Here is a 22,665-nt window from a genome sequence, read left to right on the forward strand (position 1 = left end):
TTTGATTACAGGAAGCCTGTTAACAAAGAACGCATTCAAGTAATGAAGATACCATCCTAATCAGTTAGGGATGTAAAGATTTAACCCAGGGCCTTATGTATACTAAACACTGGCTCTACCACATAGCTAGTTTTAACATTACCTGTTCAAAAGTTTATGTTCACATAGCTGTGAAATAGATCGTTGGAATGTTTTTCATCTGGAAAATCCAAAACCCTATGACCATTAACAACTGCCCCTTTCCCTCTCCTTAAACCCCTAGTAACCATCATTCTTTCCTTTTGAGATAAGGTCTCACCATGCTGGCCTCAAACTCAAGGTTCTCCTGTCTCAGCCATTTGAGTGCTGGGGCTATGGGTGTGACTCACCATACCCCTCCATCATTATACTTTGTTTCTCTAAGTTTGATTATTTTATATACCTCATGTAAATAGACTAATACAATTTTTTTCTGGTGACAGGGCATTTCATTGAGCATAGTGTCTTCAATGTTCATTCATTTTGTAGCATGTGACAGATTTTCCTTTAAAAGGCTGAATATTCAGTTGGATGCTGTTGGCTCACTCCTGTAATTCTAGCTACTCAAGATGCTGAGGATTGCAGCTCAAAGCCAGCCTAGGCAGGAAAGTCCATGAGACTCTTCTCTAATTAAGCATCAGAACAGCCAGAAGTAGAGCTGTAGCTCAAGTGCTAGAGCACCAGCCTTAAGCAAAAAAGCTAAGGGAAAGTGCCCAGTCCCTGAGGTAAAGCCCTAGGACCAACATACACACATACACACACAGCCAAATAAGCTGGGCACTGGTAGGTCATGCCTGTGATCATAGCAACTCAGGAGACTGAGATCTGAGGATCAAAGCCATCCTGAGAGCAGGAAAATCTATGAGAGTCTTGTCTTCAAGAAGCAACAACCACAAAAGCTAGAAGTGGAGCTGTGGCTCAAGTGGTAGAGCACTAGCCTTGAGCAAAGAAGTTCAGGGACAGCGCCCAAGGCCTGAGGACTGGCACCAAAAAAATACATATACCACATCTGGTTGTTTTATAGATCACAATTTTCAAACAGCCTTACTGAGATAGGAAATATTCCCTCCATTGGCTGTCAATACTCTGCTATAAACAGGAGACTTCCTTTCTGCTCCAGTTATTTTGTCAGAATAGATTCCTCTCTGTCAGTGCTTTCATATATATATATATATATATATATATATATATGTATATGTATATGTATATATATGTATATGTATATATATATATATATTCTGTTCAGTATTCAAACTGCTCTTATATTGGCCTGTAGAAGCTCTACAAAAAGCCTACAACATTAATTGTTTTCCCATGTTCTCCACATGTTGACTTCTTAAAATGTTACCATATTTGGTAACATGATCACCAAACATTACTGTTTGCTTTATATTCTGTGTATCTTCTAATTGAATGTTCGTATCATATACATAATTCCTATTTAACACTAGATACTTCAGTATCAGCTTCCTGAAAACAAGGTTTTGATCATTGTATGATTATGTTACATAATGATCAAAGTCAGAAAATTAACTGCCATAGGACCACACACAGTTTGAGTACAAATCTTACTCAGTTTTGGTCACTGTTCCACTGATGTGTTTTACGCCAGAGGAGAAAAACAGCTTAGTTTTCATTTTTCCCAATCTAGGAACCAAACCAGAATTGAGCTGGCAAGTCTCTGTAGTCTCTAAGTAATCCTTAATCTTTTAAAAATAACCTTGAATGTTTTTCACTGTGCAGCAGGTCACTTATTTTGAAGACTGTCCTTCAGTAGGGTTTATCTGATTTTTTCATAATTAAATGCAGGTTGCTCATTTTGGCAGAACTAGCAGCACGGGAATGGTGCTGTACCATCTTAATCTTATCAGGTGTGTGATGTCTGTTTTGTCCCATTGCTGGTAACAGTAACTTTCACCACTAGCTTAAGGTGGTATCTGCTACATTTTTCCACTACAAAAGTGTCTACTTTTTTTCCTTTTGTTGGCTAACAGTGGTCTCATGGGAAATATTCTGAAACTCTGTACATAGCTTCTTTTGTAGTGGTATTAGGGTTTTGAATTCAGAGCCTTAATGTTGGTTAGGGTAACACCTATAGCTTGAGCCATGCCCACCATTCCCTCCAACCCCATTTCTGTTTATGTTTTGCATTTCTGTGTGGGCTGGGCCTTGACCCAAGAACCTCCTACCTATTCCTCCCTCCTAGCTAGGATGAATGCACAGCTTGTTTTGCTGAAACACGGTGTCACTTTTTGCCCAGTCTGACCTTAAATTACGGTCCACCCACTCTCTTGCCTCGTGAGTAGTTGGGATTATTTTGTGGGTCACCATATGTGTCCTAACTGGCTTTTTTCTATCAAAGTTTTGCCAATTAATTTGGCATTTACTGATAACACCTAGTTTTTCTTTGGAAATAGGAATCTTTGGATGTAGCCTAAGCTGGCCTCAAACTCCACGTGTTCCTGCCTCAGTCCCAAGTGATGAGTGCTATGTTCCATCACACCTGGCTCTTTGATCATTTTTCATGAAATACTTATTACTGTGTTGCTGAGTTTGGGCTTCTTTCCTCTTTTTCTCCAATCTCAATATCTCTAGCTCTACATCCATCTTCCTCGCTCTGATTCTCTCCTTTTCCCCTTGTCTTCCTCTCTCTCTGTCCTGGAGACTAAACTTAGCACCATGCACACGTTGCCTAGCAGTCCACCACTGAGCTGTGTCTTCTTCCTTCACTGTAATTTTTATTTCCACAGTCTCTGTACATTTGTGAACATTCTTAAAAATAAAAACATTCTCCCTTGTTCCCCTATGGATGTATTCATTGATTTTCTATCAGTACATCTACTCATTCTTGGAATCCTACTTTTCCAGTGCTTTGAGGTTAAAGATGGAATCACAAGCAAATCACAGCTTCACACTGCAGATTCAGAATATAGTCAACCCTCAAGAACTCAGACTATTTTTCTTTTTTAAACCTGAGTTCGTCCTTTTCTATTTAAATAGAAACTCTAATCTGAGCAGTAAAATACATCATGCTGCATTATGGTAAAGAAGTCCGTTCACTTCCTGGCAACCAGGAAGCAAAGAGCGATAGCAAGGGGCTAAGCTTCCTGGACCTTCAGATTTATCTGACTTCCTTTCACTAGGGTCTGCCTACTATAGGTTCTACCCCGCTCTTAACAGCAACAGGCTGTGGACCGATCCTTTAACATAGGGCTTTTGAGGGACAGTCAAGTTCCAAACTATAGCAAACAAAAAAGCAGATGTACTGAGAAAGATGCTACTTTACCTATAATCATAGAGGCTGATCTGGGGAGGAAAATAAGTGTTGGAAAAGTTAGCCCTCAGCATAAAGATACATGAATAATTCTAAGCATGTTAATAATAGTTGAAATAGTTAATGATTTAAAACTAATTCGGGGCTGGGAAGGTGGCTCAGTGGTAAAGCACTTGTCTTGCATGCTTGAGGCCCTGGGTTCGATTCCTCAGCACCCATAAGCAAAAAAAAAAAAAAAAAAAAAAAAAAGTCGGAAGTGGCACTGTAGCTCAAGTGGTAGAGCGCTAGCCTTGAGCTGAAGAGCTGAGGGGCAGCGCCCAGGCTCAGAGTTCAGGCCCATGACCGGACCCCAAATAAAACAAAAATAAAACAAATTCATTGTGTCCATGACTCAAAGCTGTAGCATGTATCATAGTGCAGGTATCACTGACACTACATCAGCGTGCTCTGAAGTGGATCTGGACACAAACCAACAGGAGACTTTTACTCTGCCCGGATCCTTAAGGTTTAGTGCCCAAATCCCAGCCTTCTCTGGTCTATGGCAAGTATGAACCAAGTATGTCACAGAGGGCTGACTTGATTCTGGAGTGGACTGCCTTTGACCCTGGTCCTCTGGATTTCCAACTCTGATGTTGAACCATTTGGCTTTCAACAACCTGGCCTTATATGACCTACAGTCTGTTCAGATTTGTTAGTCCCAGCCCAGTATCTGCAACAGAGAAACTTGAAGGCTACTTATGCATAAAAATTTCCATTTTCTACAGAAGATGAGAAGGATTTGATCGGAAAGAAGTTGTGATATTGGGAGTAGTGGTACATATCTGAAAATCCGAGTACTGAGGATACTCAAACAAGAGAATTACAAGTTTGAGCCTAGACTGAGTTATACAGTGAGACCTTGTCTCAAAAACTAAATTAGCCGGGCACTAGTGGCTCACGCCTGTAATCCTAGCTACTCAGGAGGCTGAGATCTGAGGATGGCAGGCAGGAAAGTCTGTTAAGACTCTTATCTCCAATAAACCACTAGAAAACCAGAAGTGGCGCTGTGGCTCAAGCTGTAGAGCGCTCGCCTTGAGCTGAAGAGCGCAAGGACAGTATCCAAGCCCAGAGTTCAAGCCCCATGACCGACAAAAAAAAAAACCAACAAAACTAATTAAATTAAACTAAGTAAATGCGTACATATATAAATACATGCAGGAAGGGAAGGAGGAGATTCTAAGATACAATGTATTCTGTAAGTTAGTATGTTATGAAAATCTTGTAGCTGAGTGCCAGTGGTTCATGCCTGTGATCCTAGCTACTCAGTAGGTGAGATCTGAGCATAATGCCCTGAAGCCAGACTGGGCAGGAAAGTCCATGAGACTTTCTCCAATTAACTGGCAAAAGGCTGGAAGTGAAGCTGTAGCTCAAGTGATAGAGTACCAGCCTTCAGAGAAAAGGGTATGGGGCAGCACCTAGGCCTTTAGTTCAAAACTTACCACCAGGGGCTGGGAAGGTGGCTCAGTGGTAGAGTGCTTACCTTGCATGCATGAGGCCCTGGGTTCGATTCCTCAGCACCACATAAGCAAAAAGAAAAAAGCCGGAAGTGGCCTGTGGCTCAAGTGGTAGAGCGCTAGTCTTGAGCTGAAGAGCTGAGGGACAGTGCCCAGGCCCAGAGTTCAGGCCCCATGACCGGACCCAAAAACAAAACAAAACAAAACAAAAAAAACTTACCACCAGCACAAAAGCAAAAACTAGAGCATATAGAAAACAAATAAAACAACTGTAAATTCAAATGAAAATGTATGTTAATATGGTAGGATTAGGAGAATGTTTTTTCTATATGTGATACTTTTGTAATACTTTCACCATAAAAATCAACAAATGCTGAGTTAACAAGTTATTTTAGTTTTAAATTTTACCTGATATCCTATAATTTACCTTAAAATTAAATGTTTCTAAGATGACTATTGCTTACCTTTCTCAGAGCAGCATGTAATTACTTCACTATGGGAGCTTCAGCAAAGCACAATGTGTCTGCATCAGCTGTTAAGTAGATATAATGATCATCAATTTTTTAATAAAAAGAAGTATCTTTTTCAAAATCATAAAAGTGATACAAAGTATGACTTCAAAACACTGAAACTCTTCAATGTGTTTTTCTTTTTAATAGCCCCCAACAATGGAAACCAAGACATGTCAGCCTGGTTCAATCTATTTGCAGACCTGGACCCACTTTCAAACCCAGATGCCATTGGACACTCAGATGATGAACTTCTTAATGCATGACTGATGTTCATTTCAGGGGTCTTGAGACATCAATTTTACAACATACTGCCTTTGTGGAAAGGAGATTCTATTGTAACCCACACCTGAAACCATGATATTTGCGACTATAATACCTGTCAGCCAGTACCTGTAATCAGATGGTAAGGACCACATATGAATAGATTACATATATCTTTGGATTTGTAGATGCTGATACTAGGTGGAAAATTTTTAAAATAACTGAGTCTGCAATATTTAGATGCCAAATTTAGGTCTAAATAATAGTTAGGAATAATTCTGTCAATAAGGAGTTGAGCTTATTTCTTTGAGAAGCATTTTATATTCATGACCTTGCTGACAGAGAATTCTGTATGTGGTAAGGACAGCATGTACACTGGGTATGGTTTGGGGGGGTGTTTTTTAGATAAAACAGGGTCGGGGAGTCTGTTGTGGAAAATAGCATTAGCCAGCTTTGTCTTTGGTTGGAAAGATAGAATAAGAGGACTCAATTTGCTTTAATGAAATCAGAGAAACTGTACTTGTTCCTCTCCATGTGGAAGCTAAAATGTAATATAATGAAGCTGTAATGTTACCTTTCATTCACACAGAAATCATGGACACCCTTAAAGCCATTATTAAACGGGGTAAGTAGCAGCGATTAATTTGCATACCTATCTTCCATAGAAATGGGAAAAATTATCTTCCCATTTTATAAAACACAATTTGCAACAACATTCAAGACATTTTCCAAGTATTTCCAGGCTATCACATATGGCTTCAATGAAATGCAACATTCACATTATTCCTGAAATGAGTGGAAAACATTCCCCATCTGGAATTGCCAGGAAATTTCCGTCTTAATTCCAGAAGACAAATGCTAGACACCTCTTTCTTCCACGGATTTGTATGTTTAATCCCTTATTTCTTGATATGATTTAGCTAGAATATTTTCACACAGAGAAAACCCTAAATGACTCATAAGGAGGTGTTTAATTTTTCCGCTTTTCTATTTTTGTGGGTGACATTTGAAACTCTTTGATTATTAAGTAAAAGCTGTTACCCTTGCAGGGTTTAAAGCCTAAGTTTTGGAGGGAAGGCTATTTAACAGAAATTAGTGAACAATGATAAAAAAAAAAAAAAACAGCTACTAAGTATATGTACTAGCCACTCATTTCCTGTCTATTTTTTTCTATTTTAGTTGTGAGGCAATATTCCAAGTGTTAGTTTGTCATCTAGTCCAATGTAATTCCATAAGAAAACAAAGTTTTGTTCACAAAATTTTCATGTAGTCCTAGTTCAAAACTGGCTTACTTATTTGTAATGCCACTGGACTGCAGTACAGTAGTTAAAATCTATTGCAATCTGGCCTAACCACAATGTTAACTGCCATGTGCTTTCCAGAAAATACACCACGATGGTCAAGTATGGCACAGGATGGAAAGATCTTATTTGAAGGCTGGAAACATAGGAAAGGTTATAAAGTCTTCCCTTAATATCTTTTACAATACTATTCCTATTTTTGTTTTTTTATGAGATGCTGTTTTTTTCAGAAACAATTGTCTTTCTTATTCAGTGAAAAAATTTTCCAGTCTAAAAAATTGTCATTGTTCTGCCAAGATTTTTACCTAGATTATGATTATCAACCACAATCTAAATTCTATGCCTTCAGTGATTCTAGTGCTCTCAACTTTGTTTTAAAAAATTCCAAGCTTACATCTTGGGTTTGTTCCATTTTTCTTGGCAATAGGATTCTTTGAAATACTTTAGTTCACAGACATTTGAATATTGTCCCTTACATACATGTTCATACTTGTTATCAGGTATAAACAAAGATACTTTAATGAATAGTGGGCCTTGCGGGCTACAAGCTTGAATCCAGACTATGAATGGGCAGGAATAACACCCTCAATTTCCCAAATTGAAAGGCACACAAGATTTTTTTCTTAATTCAATTCTTAGTTTCATCTTTCAACACAATATATGTTATCATTTCAACTCCAACAACTGCATTTTTGACAAGCATACCAATAATTGTTATTAAATGAATAATTATTCCTGTTTTCTCAGAATTAGTAATTCAAGGTCAAAAAATAATTTGATGGTCAGAAAGAGACCTTTTGCTGTAGTAAACCAATACTGATTAATATAGTGCTTGCCTTCCTGCCTATAATCATGAAGGCAAGCACAGTTCAGCAGGAGCAACAGATGAGCAATAACCAGCTGCTACTTATCTCCAGAGCATCCATTAAGAAATTAATTATCCTGAACAAAGAGTAGAATGAGAATATCTCTCAAAATAGATACCTTTTATATTCAATGGGGGGGTACATTGATCTTGTACTTTATTTTATACCAGATAAAAATGCACTGATGATTAGAAAAGCCCCACAGAATGAATCTGCCTTGTCTGTCTGTATAACTGCCTCTGGAGGAGAGGCGGAATACCAGGGCATAAGATCAGTGTAGTTTGTTACTTTTTGAAGTCTTTGTTTTGCTACTGTAGAACATAGCTCTGATAAAATTAGAAACAAACTACTTCAATAAAATAGGTTTTAGTATTTGCACAATGTAATAAAAGTGTAATTCAGCTGTGCATATTTCAAATAACTATTTATAGATCACCTAGAAATAGGAGGGCTTAGAGCATTAAAACAAAAAAAAAGATTAAATGTGCTCTATTTTTCTGAGCCTTATTTATAAATAAAGATTGCAAGATGGCATTAAACACAGTTTGTTTCCTAAAGTGTTTTGTTAATCAATAGATAATTCAACAATAATTCATTATTGTTTCCCTATTTTAAAACTTGGGTTTTACCTCAGGACCACAATAGTGAGAAAGTAAATGAAACTGACAAAGACACTTGAGAATGAAAGAAAAACCATAGTAGTTGCAGTTGCTATCCTTGTGAAGCAAATACAGAAGAGGACTGGATGTGAGATGAAGAATGTGTATTCTCTATAAACACTTCTGGTAACAAACACAGCTATCAGAAGTAAAAATTCCAAGTTTTGAATAGCCATAGTATTCATAGTATTCATAGTATTCATCCTGAGTTGTTGAAAGCAGGAATAAAAAGTAGAGAGCCAAAGTGATCTAGTTATTTCTGTCTTCCATAACGGCAGAGCCCTACATCTCTCTTTTTTTTTTTAACATACCAATTTTATTATATCCATTAGACTGTGTGTGTGCGTGCGTGCGTGTGTGTGTAGGTCATGGTACCCGAACTCGTGTGTGTATGTATGTGTGTCGGTCATGGTACCTGAACTCTGGGCCTGGGCACTGTCCCTCAGCTCTTGAGCTCCAAGGGTAGTGTTCTACCACTTGAGCCATAGCGCTACTTCTGGCATTTTCTGCTTATGTGGTGCTGAGGAATCGAACCCAGGGCCTCATGCATGCAAGGCAAGCACCCTTCCCAGCCCCCTACATCTCTTTATCTCAGTGACACTGAAGCAACCTAGAATCGTAAGATACAGATATTAGGAAGAAAATAAAATCTTAAAATATTTACTAATCCAGTAGTACTAACAATAATACATTTAAACATGCAACAGTAAGGAGTTTAAATATGGCAAAGAAAAACTATGAAACTATGAGTGGATCACATTCAGAAGCCCAACATAAAATGTCTTTCATCTTCTGTGTACAGCCTAAAAGAAGACATAAAAGCTCCATAAACACTGTCAATGGTTTTCTCTGGGGGATTTGGTGGGTGGGGGGGGGGGTCTGAGATGGAACTTAAGGCCTTGTACATGCTAAGCCCTGCTGTTAACATTTAAAGCCAAGATATAATTCTTCATTCAGTGGTGTAAATAAACTGTTGGCCAAAGAGTACATTTAAAAAAAGGAAATAAAGATCTGGTTAGTAAGATTTCAAAGTGCAAAAAAACCAAAAAAAAACCTTCCAAGCATGGTGACTTCTGCCTATAACCCCAGCTATTTGGGAGATGGAGATCTGGAGGTTATGGTTCAGTTTTTACCAGCCTAAGCAAAAAGATATTTGAGACATCTCAACCAATAAACCATGACTGTACGCCAAGGATACCCCATGCAAATATGGAAGATCTCTGAAAAATAAAAGCAAAATGGGATAGGCATGTATGCCTTAATTGGTAAAATACCTGCCTAGCAAGCAGGAGGCTCAAACCCTAGTACTATCCCAAAACAAAAATTAAACCCTATTTTCCTGCTGCTTCAGTATCACCTCCAGCAGGACAAGAACTCCTTGCCTTCTCATCGCCTAGAAGCATAGACATTCACCTGTGAATTCCTTTCATACCTTTTTTATGTAGTTCACTCTGCCCCCAAGGCATATGCACATAGGTCTTAACTCTAAATCTCTTGTTCCCACCTGCTCTGCAAGGCTCTCTCCCCTGATGCTGTCATGCCATTGCACAGTGGGTATCTTTCTGGGACTACTGAGTATACAATGTGTGTGTGTCTTTTTACCCTGTGTCTCTCCTTTTTCTTATTACTCACTGAACATCATCCAAAAAGGCAATTTACAAAATGTAATCATAGTGGCCACCAGTGAGGATCACTGGTGAGATCTGAGGATCATGATTTGAAGCCAGGTGGGACAATAAAGTCTATGAGCCTTTTAACTCCAATTAACACTCCCGACCCCCTCTCACCCCCCACCCCACCCCAGTGTAACCATGCAAAGCCTTACCATGCAGAAATAATGACTTAACATTATGGCCTTTTTTTTTTTTTTTGTAGTGCTGTGCATCACGATCCAGGTAATTTCATACCTTTCATTGTCTTCTTTCCCTAAAATGGACAGATTGTTACAATTTAAAAATTACCTCTGTGGGACTAGGGATGTAGCTCAGTGGTAGAGCCTCGCCTAGCACATACAAGCCCCTGGGTTCAATCTCAGCACTACAATTTTTTTTTAATTAAAATTATCTTTCTAAGTCAACAAGTCAGCTAAAGGAACAAATGTATGCAGACATGTTCCCCAGATTAAATGCATTTTTCTTTAATTTCTGTAACTACAGCAACATTAAAAACCAGAGGAGGACTGGTGTCACTAACTTCCTGGTTTCTTGTCAGTTGTGGGGCTTGAACTCAGAGCCTGGGTGCTGTCCCTGAGCCTCTTTGTGCTCAAGGTTAGCACTCTACCACTTTGAGCCACAGCTCCACTTTGTTTTTGAGTTGTTAATTGGAGATGAGAGTCTCACAGGGACTCTTCTACCCTAGCTGGCTTAAAATTTTTTTTAACTTATAAAAATACTGTACAGAGGGGTTACAGTAACATGAGCAAGGTAATAAGTGCATTTCCTATCGAGCATTGTTACCTCCTCCTTTGTTTTTCCCCTATCATCCCTTCCTTCCCCATCTCCCCAACTCCACCCTCCCCCCCCCACCAAGTTGTAAGGTTTGTTTTCAACATAGTGTCTTATATGTCTCATTGTTACAATGGGTCAACCTGTATCCTTGTTTCAGCATTTTATTTCCCTTTCCCTCCCCAAATTAAAAAAAAATGTATATACAAGATGCAAGGCACCAGAATCAAATACAGTGACAACAGGAGTTATACCATAGGGGGAAAAACATACAAAAGGAAAAAAAATCATATAGTACATTAAAAACTTGTACAACCACTCTGGAAAGCAGTATGGAGGTTCCTCATATGACTAGACATAAAGCTCCCCTGTGACCCAGCAATCCCACTTTTGGGCGTTTACCCAAATGGTCACAAAAAAGGCTATACTAAACTACCAGCACAACTATGTTTACTGCAGCATTATTCACCATAACTAAGATATGGAACAAGCCTGGATATCCCTCAGTAGATGAATGGATCAAGAAAATGTGATCACACACACACATACACACACACACACACAAAATGGAAGTCTATGCCTCCATCAGAATACCACCACTCCATTTGTTAGGAAATGGAAAGATGGAAAAAAGCCCCAAAGAAACATAGGTCCCATGGTTTCCCTTATTGCAATAGCTAATATATGTTGAGGATAATCTTACCAGACAAGCAAAAAGGTCAATATAAGGACCATATAAGATGATGCTAAGCACAATGAACCACAGTTTGGCTTTGAACCACGATCCTCAGCTCTCAGGCTCCTGGGTAGCTAGAATTACAGGTGTGAGCCATCAGTGCTTGGCTGACTTCTGGCTTTTAACCAGTTTCCTTTGGTACTTGAACCAAGCTGCAACAGCTGCAGCAATCAAGGGAACATGGAAGATAAGGAGAAGGAGCAGGGCAAAGGCCCAGTGTCTGAGACCCACAATCTGCAATGAGAGTAAAATGTGTTTTATCAGTATTACTGGTGCAGGACAAATAGCAAGGCTTAGTCGTTGAGTTCTGTAGTTAAGACTTGGTTCAAAAACAGAATGGGACATTTTTCAGATGTATGACCCATTTTGCTAATTGGAATCAACTTAATTCTAATTTTATCTGCTAAACAGTTAAAAGCAGCAGTTCCTGGCTTCATAGGGTTATTGTGAAGATTAGGGTAAAAGTAACATGTAAAGTGCTTGTCAAATGGTAAGCATTACCAACTTTTATTTACCAACTGTTTTCAGCTCAGTATCTTGACTATAATACCTCATAACCTAAAATAAATTTCATGGGACCATTTTCTATGATTCCAAACCCTGAGTTTTGTATGGAATGATCAGACTGACTTGGCAAGAAAAGGAAGATAACATCATTGCTTCATTTTTTATTTAAGTATTACCCTCATTCAATTGACAGTACCACTGTCAGCATTTCCATTATTGTATAAGAAAACTGAGGTTCAAAAAGATGGACTTTTTGTCCCAGTAGAGCTAAGACTAGTATCTCCCAATACTTAGTACTAGCCTCTAAATCCAGTAGTTTCTTTTTCCTCTAATGCATCAGAATGATCTCAAAAATAGGTGCTTCAGGCATGGGGTGGTGATGGTTATACTCCTAGCTGTTCATCATTGCAGCTTCCATGGTAATCGTCTGCAAACTATGCCAATTCAGCAGGACTATTTCATTCTAGTGCCTCAGACTATATGGAGGCAAAGTCTCAGTTGAGAAACATGCTAAAATCCGAAGAACAAGTATTGTATATGTGTGTTAACAAAACCAGCAGTTCAGAGATACTGATTAAAGGGAAGTAGAGACAATGTCTTGGTTTTAGTCTCATCTCTGCAGTAAGATACCAGACTAATCTAACAACACACATGAAAGTTGATATAGAAGCAGTACTTTTTATTTTTATTTATTTTTGTGTGTGTGTTTTGAGCAATTTTTAATAAAAGGCAAAATTTGCATTGTGAACTCACATTGGGATTTAACGATGAGAAGGAAGTATTTCATGCTAGGCTGATTACATGTACCTCATTTTTTGCACCATCACCCAGATATTTCTGGATTCAGAGATTTTCTTAAGACAGTTATTTCTTCCAAATACCTAGAATTTTTTTTTCCTTCCTGGACTATGGTCTCTCTTTTTTGATTGTTCAGATTCTAAGTCTGACTAATGTTTGAGAAATGTCCTCCTGATAACTCCTTGGACTGGTTATCTAGGTATATTTTTGACATGACTATGTGTGGACCCAGTTACAATGTATACAATGCTGTTCATGCTGTGGCGTAGGTTCTCCATGAGATGATTATTTATCGAACAGTACAAACAATGGGAAACAGCAAAGGGAGAGTTCCTTTCCCTGCAAAGGTAAGGGCTTCTTGTGGATGGTACACACTGACAGGAAAGTCACTTCCTAGAGAGGTTTCTTAGTGTGTAAAATTAAAAAGGTATTTTTCCCAAACCTAACAAATTATAATTATTTAAATTTCTGTGAGGTACTCTAGATGTGGGTTCACGTGCGTAAGCAAAAACAGAACAGTTACAAGGACAAAATGTATTCGAACTTTACATAATTTCTTTTAGTTACAAATAAGCTCAACATGCCCACAGATTATGTTTTGAAAAGTAAAAATTCACCCTTTTCCTATGAGTTTCATAAGTATAAACCAAGCACAACCTGCTAAAACTATCTATACTTTTCAAAAGTGATCTAGATTTGTTCTATTATATGTATCAAAATTTTTACAAATCTCACACTGTAGACATTAGTTATTGTAAGAAGCAGTACTTTTTATATAGCTTTGATTACAAGTCTGGATAAGAAATATTTTTTATATTTACATATGACACAGCCTGGCGCATAGCTCAGAGGCAGAATGCAGTTCTACATAAAAATACTTGTGTATGAATAGTTTTCTAATTGATTTCCTAAAAGTTGGTTAGGCCCATTTGAGACCCAAGCATTTTCCAAAACACAGAACCAAGTAAAAACAAAGGCTACTGGTATGATCAGACCATATTGTCCTGAGAGCTACAGGAGCTCTACACTGAGCTCCACCTGCAGCCCAGAAAAGCAGAAAATCTTATGCCAATATGGGGTTCTCTTTGCATTTGAATACTCTGTTGAATTATAAACATCAGTTATACCATAACTCTGGTTAACTTGATCAGAATTGTAATTTTTTTTTTTTTTGAGACAGGCTCTTTACAGGTAACCTAGGGTCCCTGAACACTAGGTCCTCCTGCCTCTTCCTCCCATGTGCTCTAATTACAGGCATGTGCCACAATAACTGGCTCAGAAATACACATGTGTAGCCAGGTGCCAGGGGCTCATGCCTGTTATCCTAGCTATTCAGGAGGCTGTGGCAGAGCACCTACCTAGAAAGCACGAAGCCCTAAATTCAAACCTAGAACACCAAAATTAAGAAAAAAGAGTGGCGCTGTAGCTCAAGTGGTAGAGCACTAGGCCTTGAGCTGAAGAGCTGAGGGACAGCACTCAGGCCCAGAGTTCAAGGCCCATCACCGACCAAAAAAAAAAAAAAAAGGAAGAAAAAAGAAAAAAGCCCAACAATTTGATGACCAAACTGCTTTTACTTGAAACATAAACCTACTTTTTACTTTACTTTTATTATTTTTTATTATTCTAAAGGTGGTGTACAAAGGGGTTACAATTATGTAAGTCAGGTAAAGAGTACATTCCTTTTTGGACAATGTCCCTCTTTCTTAGCTTTCCTCCAGCTTTTTCCTCCCATTCCCACCCACAAATTCTACAGTTCATTTTCAACAGTGTCTAGTGATTAGCACTGCTGCATTTTTCACCTTTGACTCTACTTTCTAAGTGACTGTAAAGCAGTCTTCATTGAGTTATCTGAATCGGCTGTTATGTCTTTCCAAAAAACAAATGGTGACCCCTAATAAAGGTAAAAGTTAACATTAATCTTCCCAAGCCAAAGTGGGGAGGTTATAATATAGTTAATTGAAATTTTCAGAGTTGCTGAACAGTAGTATGTCTCCAGTAGAAGCTTAGCAGCATTGTGGGACAAGTGAAGCAATCCACAGTACAATACTGAACTCTATGCTTCCTGAGCATTGTTTGTCCTTAGTAGCAGTCTCTTGGCAACCACATATCATCCCATACCAAAGGCTGTCACAGAACAAGAATTTTAAAAAGGAAAAAAACCATCTCTTTATGTACTTTAGAATGAAACCAACTGTCTCAGCTTTATGATCCCCAACAAACTTAACTAATACATCTTTCAGTAGCTGCTTATATTTTGAGTTGGCTTATAATACTTACTACAAAGACTAGGTACTCTAGCTTTGTATCAAGAAAATATTAACACAAACATACTGTTCTATCAATCTGTGAAGAACACATGTGTTAGGTCAGATTAAAAATGTCTAAAAAGAGTGCTGGAGATAGGGTTCAAGTGGTAGAGTACTGGCCTAGCAAGCCCCAAGTACAAACCCCAGGACTACAAAGAAGTCTGAGAAGAAACAAAATGTGAATTTTTGAGACAATATTCATAAAAATACACAGGAGAAACTCTCAAGAACAGACTTTATTTTTAACATAAAAGTTCTCTTTTCTTGTGAGGCAGCAACAAGTGTTCAGGTACAAGGAATACATAAGAACATAGTTACAATATCTATTACCACTGAAAATGCTGCTTTTGGGGTGGAATTTTGTTAGAAAACAAGTTTAAAAATTGCATTTTAAAAAGATTTACAGAGCTTCAACAGAGATAAAAGATGCAGAGTTTAAAAAACATAAATTATACTCAACAGGACTGTATAAACAAAATATTGTTCAGGGTTACTCTGCTTATCACTAATTTGGGCAGAGTAAAAAAACCTTAAAGTGCAGATTTAAATATTCTCATCTTTATTTTGCAAGTTCAGGACTTCCACTGATCCAGTTAGAAGGTAACAAAAAATCTAAGCTTTAAGGAATGAATTTGAAGTTTAGAACAATAGATTTTGTAGTAGCAATTTTTCCTTATTTTAAGAGAAAATCCTGACAACCAGTCCTAACCTTGGACATAAAAGTTGCAATAAATTCTGCCATTTTTGATACCTTCTTCTAATGAATGCCAACAATTTTTTAAAGAAAAAAGTCTCATTGTTGCCAGATATTCCCCAGTATGCAATAGCACCTTCTAAGATTGATTTGGTTAAAAGTGTAAGAAACATTATAAACAAAATGAAGAGCTGTGTTCAAAACTAAAAATTTGACACCACACACATCATATTTAACCAAAGAGGCAATACTAGTACTTTTAGAATATAAATGGTTACAAAAACCAGATAAGCAACAGAGTAATAGACAGAGTCATGAACAGTAACAGTCAATTTATCAGTTTATCATTACAAGGAATAAACTGTTTAAGGTTAAATTGACAAAAAGTAACGGAAATAGTTCCTTTTGCCAAAAGATACATGCCATCCATTTTTCTTTTACTTAAATGGATTTTTTAAAATTAAATACATTTAAATTAGGAACTTGGGAATATAGGCCCATGGTAGAAGGCTTGCCTGGCATGCATGGGGCTCTGGCTTCAGTCCCCTAGCACTGTGGGAGAATTTAGTTATATTCTATTCTATTTACCTTCTGTACAGTGACACAATAATTATGGAGTGTGATTTTAGAATACAATATTATGTATTCTATTGTGAATACTCATTTTTGAAAAAAATCTGCCATCTGGAAACAAAGGGTTAAATGGAACACCTAGATGGGCCTAAGGTTAATATTCCTTAAAAACTGTGATAAAGCTTATATGCTTAAAAGTTAGCCCTTTGGCACTGACACGAAAGAGTTGTTTTGTACCATGGACCTTTGACTTCACATCTCAAGCTCTAGTTCTCCCAAATCCAAGAAATGTGTTTGGTTGCCAGACAGTTGATTTCACATTCTCCCTACCACCAAACTTCTATATATAAGACTAAAAATAATAAATCTGAAACTTGTTCTTTCATCTGATTTTTAATTGCTTTTAAAGATTTATGAAAACCTGCACAAAGGTGTGAATTTGATAAAGGTGCACAACAAAGAGAAATTGTTGCACACTAATATTCTAATTTTGAAATACCCTTGTGACTGAGTTGGGGATGGAGACCATAAAGGTGAAGAAGCATAAGAGAATGAAAAAAAGATTTAGTAGAATTTAAATTTAAAAGGAAAAAAAAAACCCTGAGTTTAAACAAAAGTTGAGCAAAATCTTGTTTTTAACTACCTTCTCCTGCCCATTCCTATTAGCTAACCCAATTTCATTTTTACCTTTCTCTTGTACCTTTCTCTTGTATAGAGCAAATACTCACTTGTGAAATAGTAAAGTCAAAAGGCCTAACAAAGAAGGCAAAGAGTTAAAGTAATTTAAAAGAAAAATCAGAAACTTCAGATGCTGCATAACTGAGCTTTGATTGATATAGAAACTGTAACTTAATAGTTCCCAATAACTAGGTTTTAGGTAGAAAAAGTACCAAAAACCCAAGAGTCCTACCAACTGAAACCTTACACCTTCATTAAAATATTTAATTGTATCTGATTGACCTAAAATACACCTTTACTTTAAACTGAATAAGGTGCATTATAAATTGCTTAGATGTCATATCAGTATAAATAAGAGTTTTCAGCTGATATATGACTACGCTTAGATTTTTCTTGATGGAATACGTCTGGACAAGAGGACAAAATTAGCCTCTAAAATGATAACCCTTTTACAAGGACTTAAAAATATTTTTTCTACCTATTATACATATGAAAACATCAACTCATTGCATCATATGAAGATATTAAAAGGATGCCTTTTATCAACACTTTGCTAAAGTTCTTCTAAAAAGAGTTGCTCCTTAATTTCATTACCACATACCTAGAAATGAAATAGTGTCATGTATTACTGGCAGTGGTTTGTATTAGAATGAGCCCAAATACAAAATTGTTTGGATTGTTCAAAGGTACCTGTTGTTTATGATCCAAAGCTCTTATCTGTTTTTTCCCTCCCACTGGAATATTGGAGAACAACTTAGAAAAATCTGTAGACAACAAATCTCAGTGCCAACACTGTAAAGAAAAGTCAATCTCAAGATTCTGTGGCTACGGATCGCTATTCAATGGATTACACTCCTGGCAAACTACTAACCCTGACCAAATCCACAAGACAACAACATCACAAAAGCAAAGGAGGAAATCCATGCACAGCCATTTTAGGGTCTCTTGGGGCTATGATACAGTGATGATTAAAGGTAGAATGACACCTGGCAAAGGTGGGCGATCACGTATAGACATTTCACAGAAAACCAAAGGGTTCCTCACTCCTAGCTAGCAATCAACACTGGATAGTTTCCTTTTGGCTTACTGACTTTTAAACCAAGTTCCAATATGGGTGAACATATTAAAGCACTTGTCTTCAGACTAACTTTTCTGATCACATGGTAAAATGTGTACAGGAGTAGTGAAGAAAACAGCAGTTTTACAAATATTTCACCCAAAGCACAAACAACATCAAAAAACATAAATCACATAATGTAGTACAAATATTGCTTTTTATCTCTTTTATATATACTGTTGAACGTATTTACCTATCAATTCTTATTTGGGAGAAGAACTTAGTCATGAGATTAACATTGCTGGGAAAATGTCAACAATCCCTTTGGTCCCAAAGCTGAAAACAGCGAAAAAAGCACACAACTTTTAGAAAGGGAAACAAGAAACAGAGGCCACCAAAGAATCTTTTGAACATCCTGTTTGCTACGCTTCAGAAAATGTTACATTGGTATTATAAAATAGTTTTCATATAAAAGATGGTTCTTGCAGCATCATTCATATCTCCCTTCATGAATTATGTTTGTAGGGATCAGGTTTTGTGTATGTGATTTTGTCTTTAAGTCTAATTTGAAAACAAAAAAAAAATGTGGTATTGTCCCTCCAAAAAGTAAAGAATGAGACCTTATTTCCATCAGTGCTTTTAGAAAAGCAGGCAAAGCACTGATGGTTGGCCTTCATGAATGGGGCAGAGCAGTCAGAAGGACTGCTTTCTTCCAGAAGCCTCGCTGTCACACGTCACTGGATAGCTAGAGCACATCACAGCCAACAGGGAGCACACGATGTCAGCATAGTCAAGTGATGTGAGGACGTCCTAGTTTCCCAGAACATGGTCACATAGCACTGGGACCTATCCTTCAGCTTCCTCAATTGGTTCTGGTGGTGGAAGTAGGGAGGCTGATGGCAGGACTGTACTGGTTCCTCGAGAGACTCGGTCTTGTTCTGTGTTTGTAGACAAGGAGGCCACAGCAATGGGCTGAAGCAGAGTGGTTGTCATGCCAGTGGTGACTGTCAGGCTGTGGCCAGAGCCTTTGAGGGTAAGATCTGGTGTAGGAAGGAGTGGCTTGAGGATACTGACCAGGCAGAAAGCAGAGCCACTTTTAGGAATGAAATTCACCTTGTTTTTGTCAGGACAGTAAAATGCTGGGATTTCATGAAGTTGTTTTGGCCTAGATGTAAAACAGACAACCCAATAGCGTTAAGTCACTTAACATTGAAATAAACGCTTTACTTCCCCCTTGCCCCCCGCCCCCAGAACAACTTCTTTATTTTATTCTTATTGTAAAGGTGATGTATAGAGGGGTTACAGTTACATAAGTCAGGTATCGAGTACATTTCTTTTTGAACAGTGTTAACCCCTCCCTCATTTTCTCCCAGTTTTAGTTCATCTCCAATACAGCATCTAGAGTGTCACTGCTGAATTGGCTCACCCTTTGTCCCACCATTTCTGTGCTTCCCTTTCCCCTCTCCAAATCAGATACACTTACATACAAGACAAAAAGTACAGAAATTTTAAAAAAGCGACAAAAGGGAAAAAAACAAAAAAATAAGAACTGCAGAAAGTAAAATAGAAAGTCTTGTTTTCATTTCTTGGATATTATTTAGATAAGCATCATTTTATATGATCTAATGCTCATAGCGATTGAGCCCTTGTGGTCCTCTCTTAATATCCTCCTTTGGTCTCACTGTGTGAATGTTTAGAGTCCTGTTTTAATTTATCATGTCCAAGTGTAATTTTTTGTCTTTTACCATCCATTGGGTTTACCTGTACATTTACAGGCACATTAATTCTATACTTCCATCAGAAAGAATGACATTGCCCCATTCATATGGAAATAGAAAGACTTGGAAAAAATATATTAATTGAAGTAAGCCAAACCAAAAGAAACAGACTGCATGGTTTCCCTCATTTGTAAAAACTCTTTACTTTTTTTAAAAAAAACAGATAATGTACATAAAGAAATACAACCAAAGCTATCTATGTGAAAAACCCTGGGTTTTTTTTTTTTTTGTGGGAGGGAGCAGATTTTTGGGGAGGAGGGAGTGGGAAAATAAGAATCTCATAGATTTGCTGCTTAGGTTGGCTTTGACGCCTCCAACCTCCAGATCTCAGTTTCTTGAATAACTAGGATTATAGGCGTGAACCACTGGCACCTGATTTGAGAACTAGATTTTTAATCAACTAATTTATTTAACGTTACTTGTTGTAAAGCTTCTTGTTAAAAGCCACTCTACAGACAGGGTTAGGGGTAACTCAGTATGAGGGTGCTGCCTTTGCATGAGCAAGGCCTTGGGTTCTATTCCCCAGCGCCAAAATAAATAAATTGAAGTATTTTTAAAAATTTTAAATGGCTTGATACATGTAGCTACTAATATATGTCATGGATGAAATTTCACATTTTTGAAAAACTTCCTGACTTTGTGATCAAATTCTGAACCTAGAAAACATAGGGTGGTTGATTTTGTTTGTTTTGCTTTGTTTCGGTTTTTTAAATTTAGTGACAGAATCTAAAAAGCATTTAGTTTTCTTTATGCTTTCATGAAAACAGACTTATGACATACAGCACAAAACAGTAATAACCTGTCTAACTAATCAGATTAGGAAACATAATAATAACAGCAAACAGCACCAAAAACTCCTTGTCCCTCTTCTCATCACTCCTGAACACAAAAGAATCTCCCCAAACCCATTAGATTTCACTTCTAGGAGTACCTTATTCAAGGAAAACAGAACCCACTTCTGGGGCATAGGTCCTGTCTATTAAAACTTGCAGTTTTCATTAGCTCCAAATATTACTATTACTTTAAAGCATTCTGCAACTTAAAAATCAAACACACATGAGAGGATCACCCTGGGACAGTGCTGTAGAGCTAACCCAGGAGGGTCTCCTAGGGCAAGTGTTCAGCAGCACAGTTTGGGAAACAGATCTCTTCTGGAAGGCTCTGCAACTCAGTTTCAAGAACAACTCTTAAGTACTAAACACAGCTCAAGTAGTAAAGTTCAATCCCCACTACTGCCAAAAGAAAAAGGGAAAAGAAAAAGAACATGTGTAAGCTGTAGCCCCCTGATGCATAAGTGTGTGGAGTAAGCTAACAACAAAAACCATCAGTGTATACCCAAAACAGACTCCCTAATGAAGACCAAAAAGAAATACCTGAGGAATATTAAGCCTATCAACTGGGAAGCAACCTAGGAAAACAAGTTCCTGAAGTATCAAAAATGTACTGCTAATCAGCCACACTTCTCAGCACCTTGGCCCAAGGATGGGATGACCAGGTGAGTATCCATGCCTTTAATACTAGATACACGGGAGACTAAGTTTCATAGGATCATGATTCCAGATCAGCTGGAAAGAAAATTCCAGAAGACTCCCTCTCAATGGCAGAAGCTGAGTGGGGTAGTTTGTGCCTGTGATCCCAGCTACACTGAGAAGCCTACAATAGGCAGATAACAGTCCAGCTGTGCGCCTGGGTAGGAAGTACTAGTATTACACCCGTAATCCTAGCTACTCAGAAGGTTCAAAACCATAGGACCATGGTTCAAAGCTAGCCCAGACTCAATCTCCAAAATATCACAAAAACAGTACTAGGGGCTTGGTTCAAGTGGTAGAACATGAACTAAGTAAGTAAGTGAGCAAGCACAAGGTCCTGAGTTCAAAGCCAAAATTTTTAAAATTACAAAACAGGGCTGAAGGTGGGGTCACTGGTAGAATACCTAGCAAGGGTAAGATCCCAAGTTTAAGCCCCAATACTATCCCTACCCCAACTCTGTCCCACAAAGAAGGATGGGGTGCAAGGGCATCATAAGAGCAAATGGTCATGTAGTGACTATTCTAACGAGAGGATTTTAGGCTAAACTGTCTCCTTTTTTAGAGGCCTTTTTTAGAGGCTCTGACCTCAGAGCCCCATTTTGATAACCTAAATAGGGGCTGCCACTTCACTAGCCTTCACTTCTGTCACTTTCCAAAGGTACAGGTGGGAGTCTCTCCCATGCTCCAAACTGTACCCCTTCCCAGGGATGGATGACAGGCAAAGTAAAGTAAAGGAACTAGGGAAAGAGAACATAGAGTATGTACCAGGATTTGGGGATGAAATGTTCATTTGCTAAGAAATGAATTAGAAACAGTGTGGGAGCAGGAAGTTTTCAAGAGACAAGTTGGAGGAAAAGTACAATTCTGTGATGTTCTTGATTTTAATCCTCACACCACTTGGTTATTAGAAAAGAAATCTGAGGCACAAATGAAAACAAAAACAAAAAAAAATCTTAGAACTGTGGTTTTGTGGAGAGGGTTTTTTTTTTTTCTTGTACCAGGAATTTAACTCAGGGTCTCTTTCTTGCTAAGCATGTACCTCTAACACACCATCAATCCTATGTTTTATTTTTCCTTTAACAGTTATTCTTAAATAAAACATTAAGAATTGTGTCCAAAGTAGATATAAGCCAAAGTAGATAAGCCTCACTATCTGGGACTCTGTCAAGGATTTCATTAAC

At 37.8% G+C, this 22,665-nt stretch overlaps 2 protein-coding genes across 10 annotated transcripts in view; one reads left to right on the plus strand and one right to left on the minus strand.

Annotated features, from left to right (window-relative positions):
* Positions 1–22,665, plus strand: part of Ica1l (islet cell autoantigen 1 like) — a 69,100-nt gene that overhangs the window by 36,235 nt on the left and 10,200 nt on the right. For 6 of the 9 annotated variants that reach the window (XM_070019341.1, XM_070019369.1, XM_070019351.1 and 3 more), the window contains exon 13: positions 5,445–8,346. In XM_070019341.1, coding sequence (XP_069875442.1) covers positions 5,445–5,560 — 116 coding nt within the window. In that variant the 3' untranslated portion in view covers positions 5,561–8,346. The other 3 variants (XR_011371252.1, XR_011371247.1, XR_011371244.1) reach the window with 3 other exon arrangements.
* Fam117b (family with sequence similarity 117 member B) overlaps positions 15,392–22,665 on the minus strand; it is a 62,434-nt gene continuing 55,160 nt past the window's right edge. The window contains exon 8 of the mRNA XM_070019334.1: positions 15,392–19,342. Within this exon, the coding sequence (XP_069875435.1) occupies positions 19,024–19,342 (319 nt within the window). The 3' untranslated portion in view covers positions 15,392–19,023. The remainder of the gene's footprint in view (positions 19,343–22,665) is intronic.

Source organism: Dipodomys merriami, unplaced genomic scaffold (genome assembly GCF_024711535.1).
Source record: "Dipodomys merriami isolate MVZ:Mamm:240054 unplaced genomic scaffold, mDipMer1.0.p SCAF_1, whole genome shotgun sequence".
NCBI lineage: Eukaryota > Metazoa > Chordata > Mammalia > Rodentia > Heteromyidae > Dipodomys > Dipodomys merriami.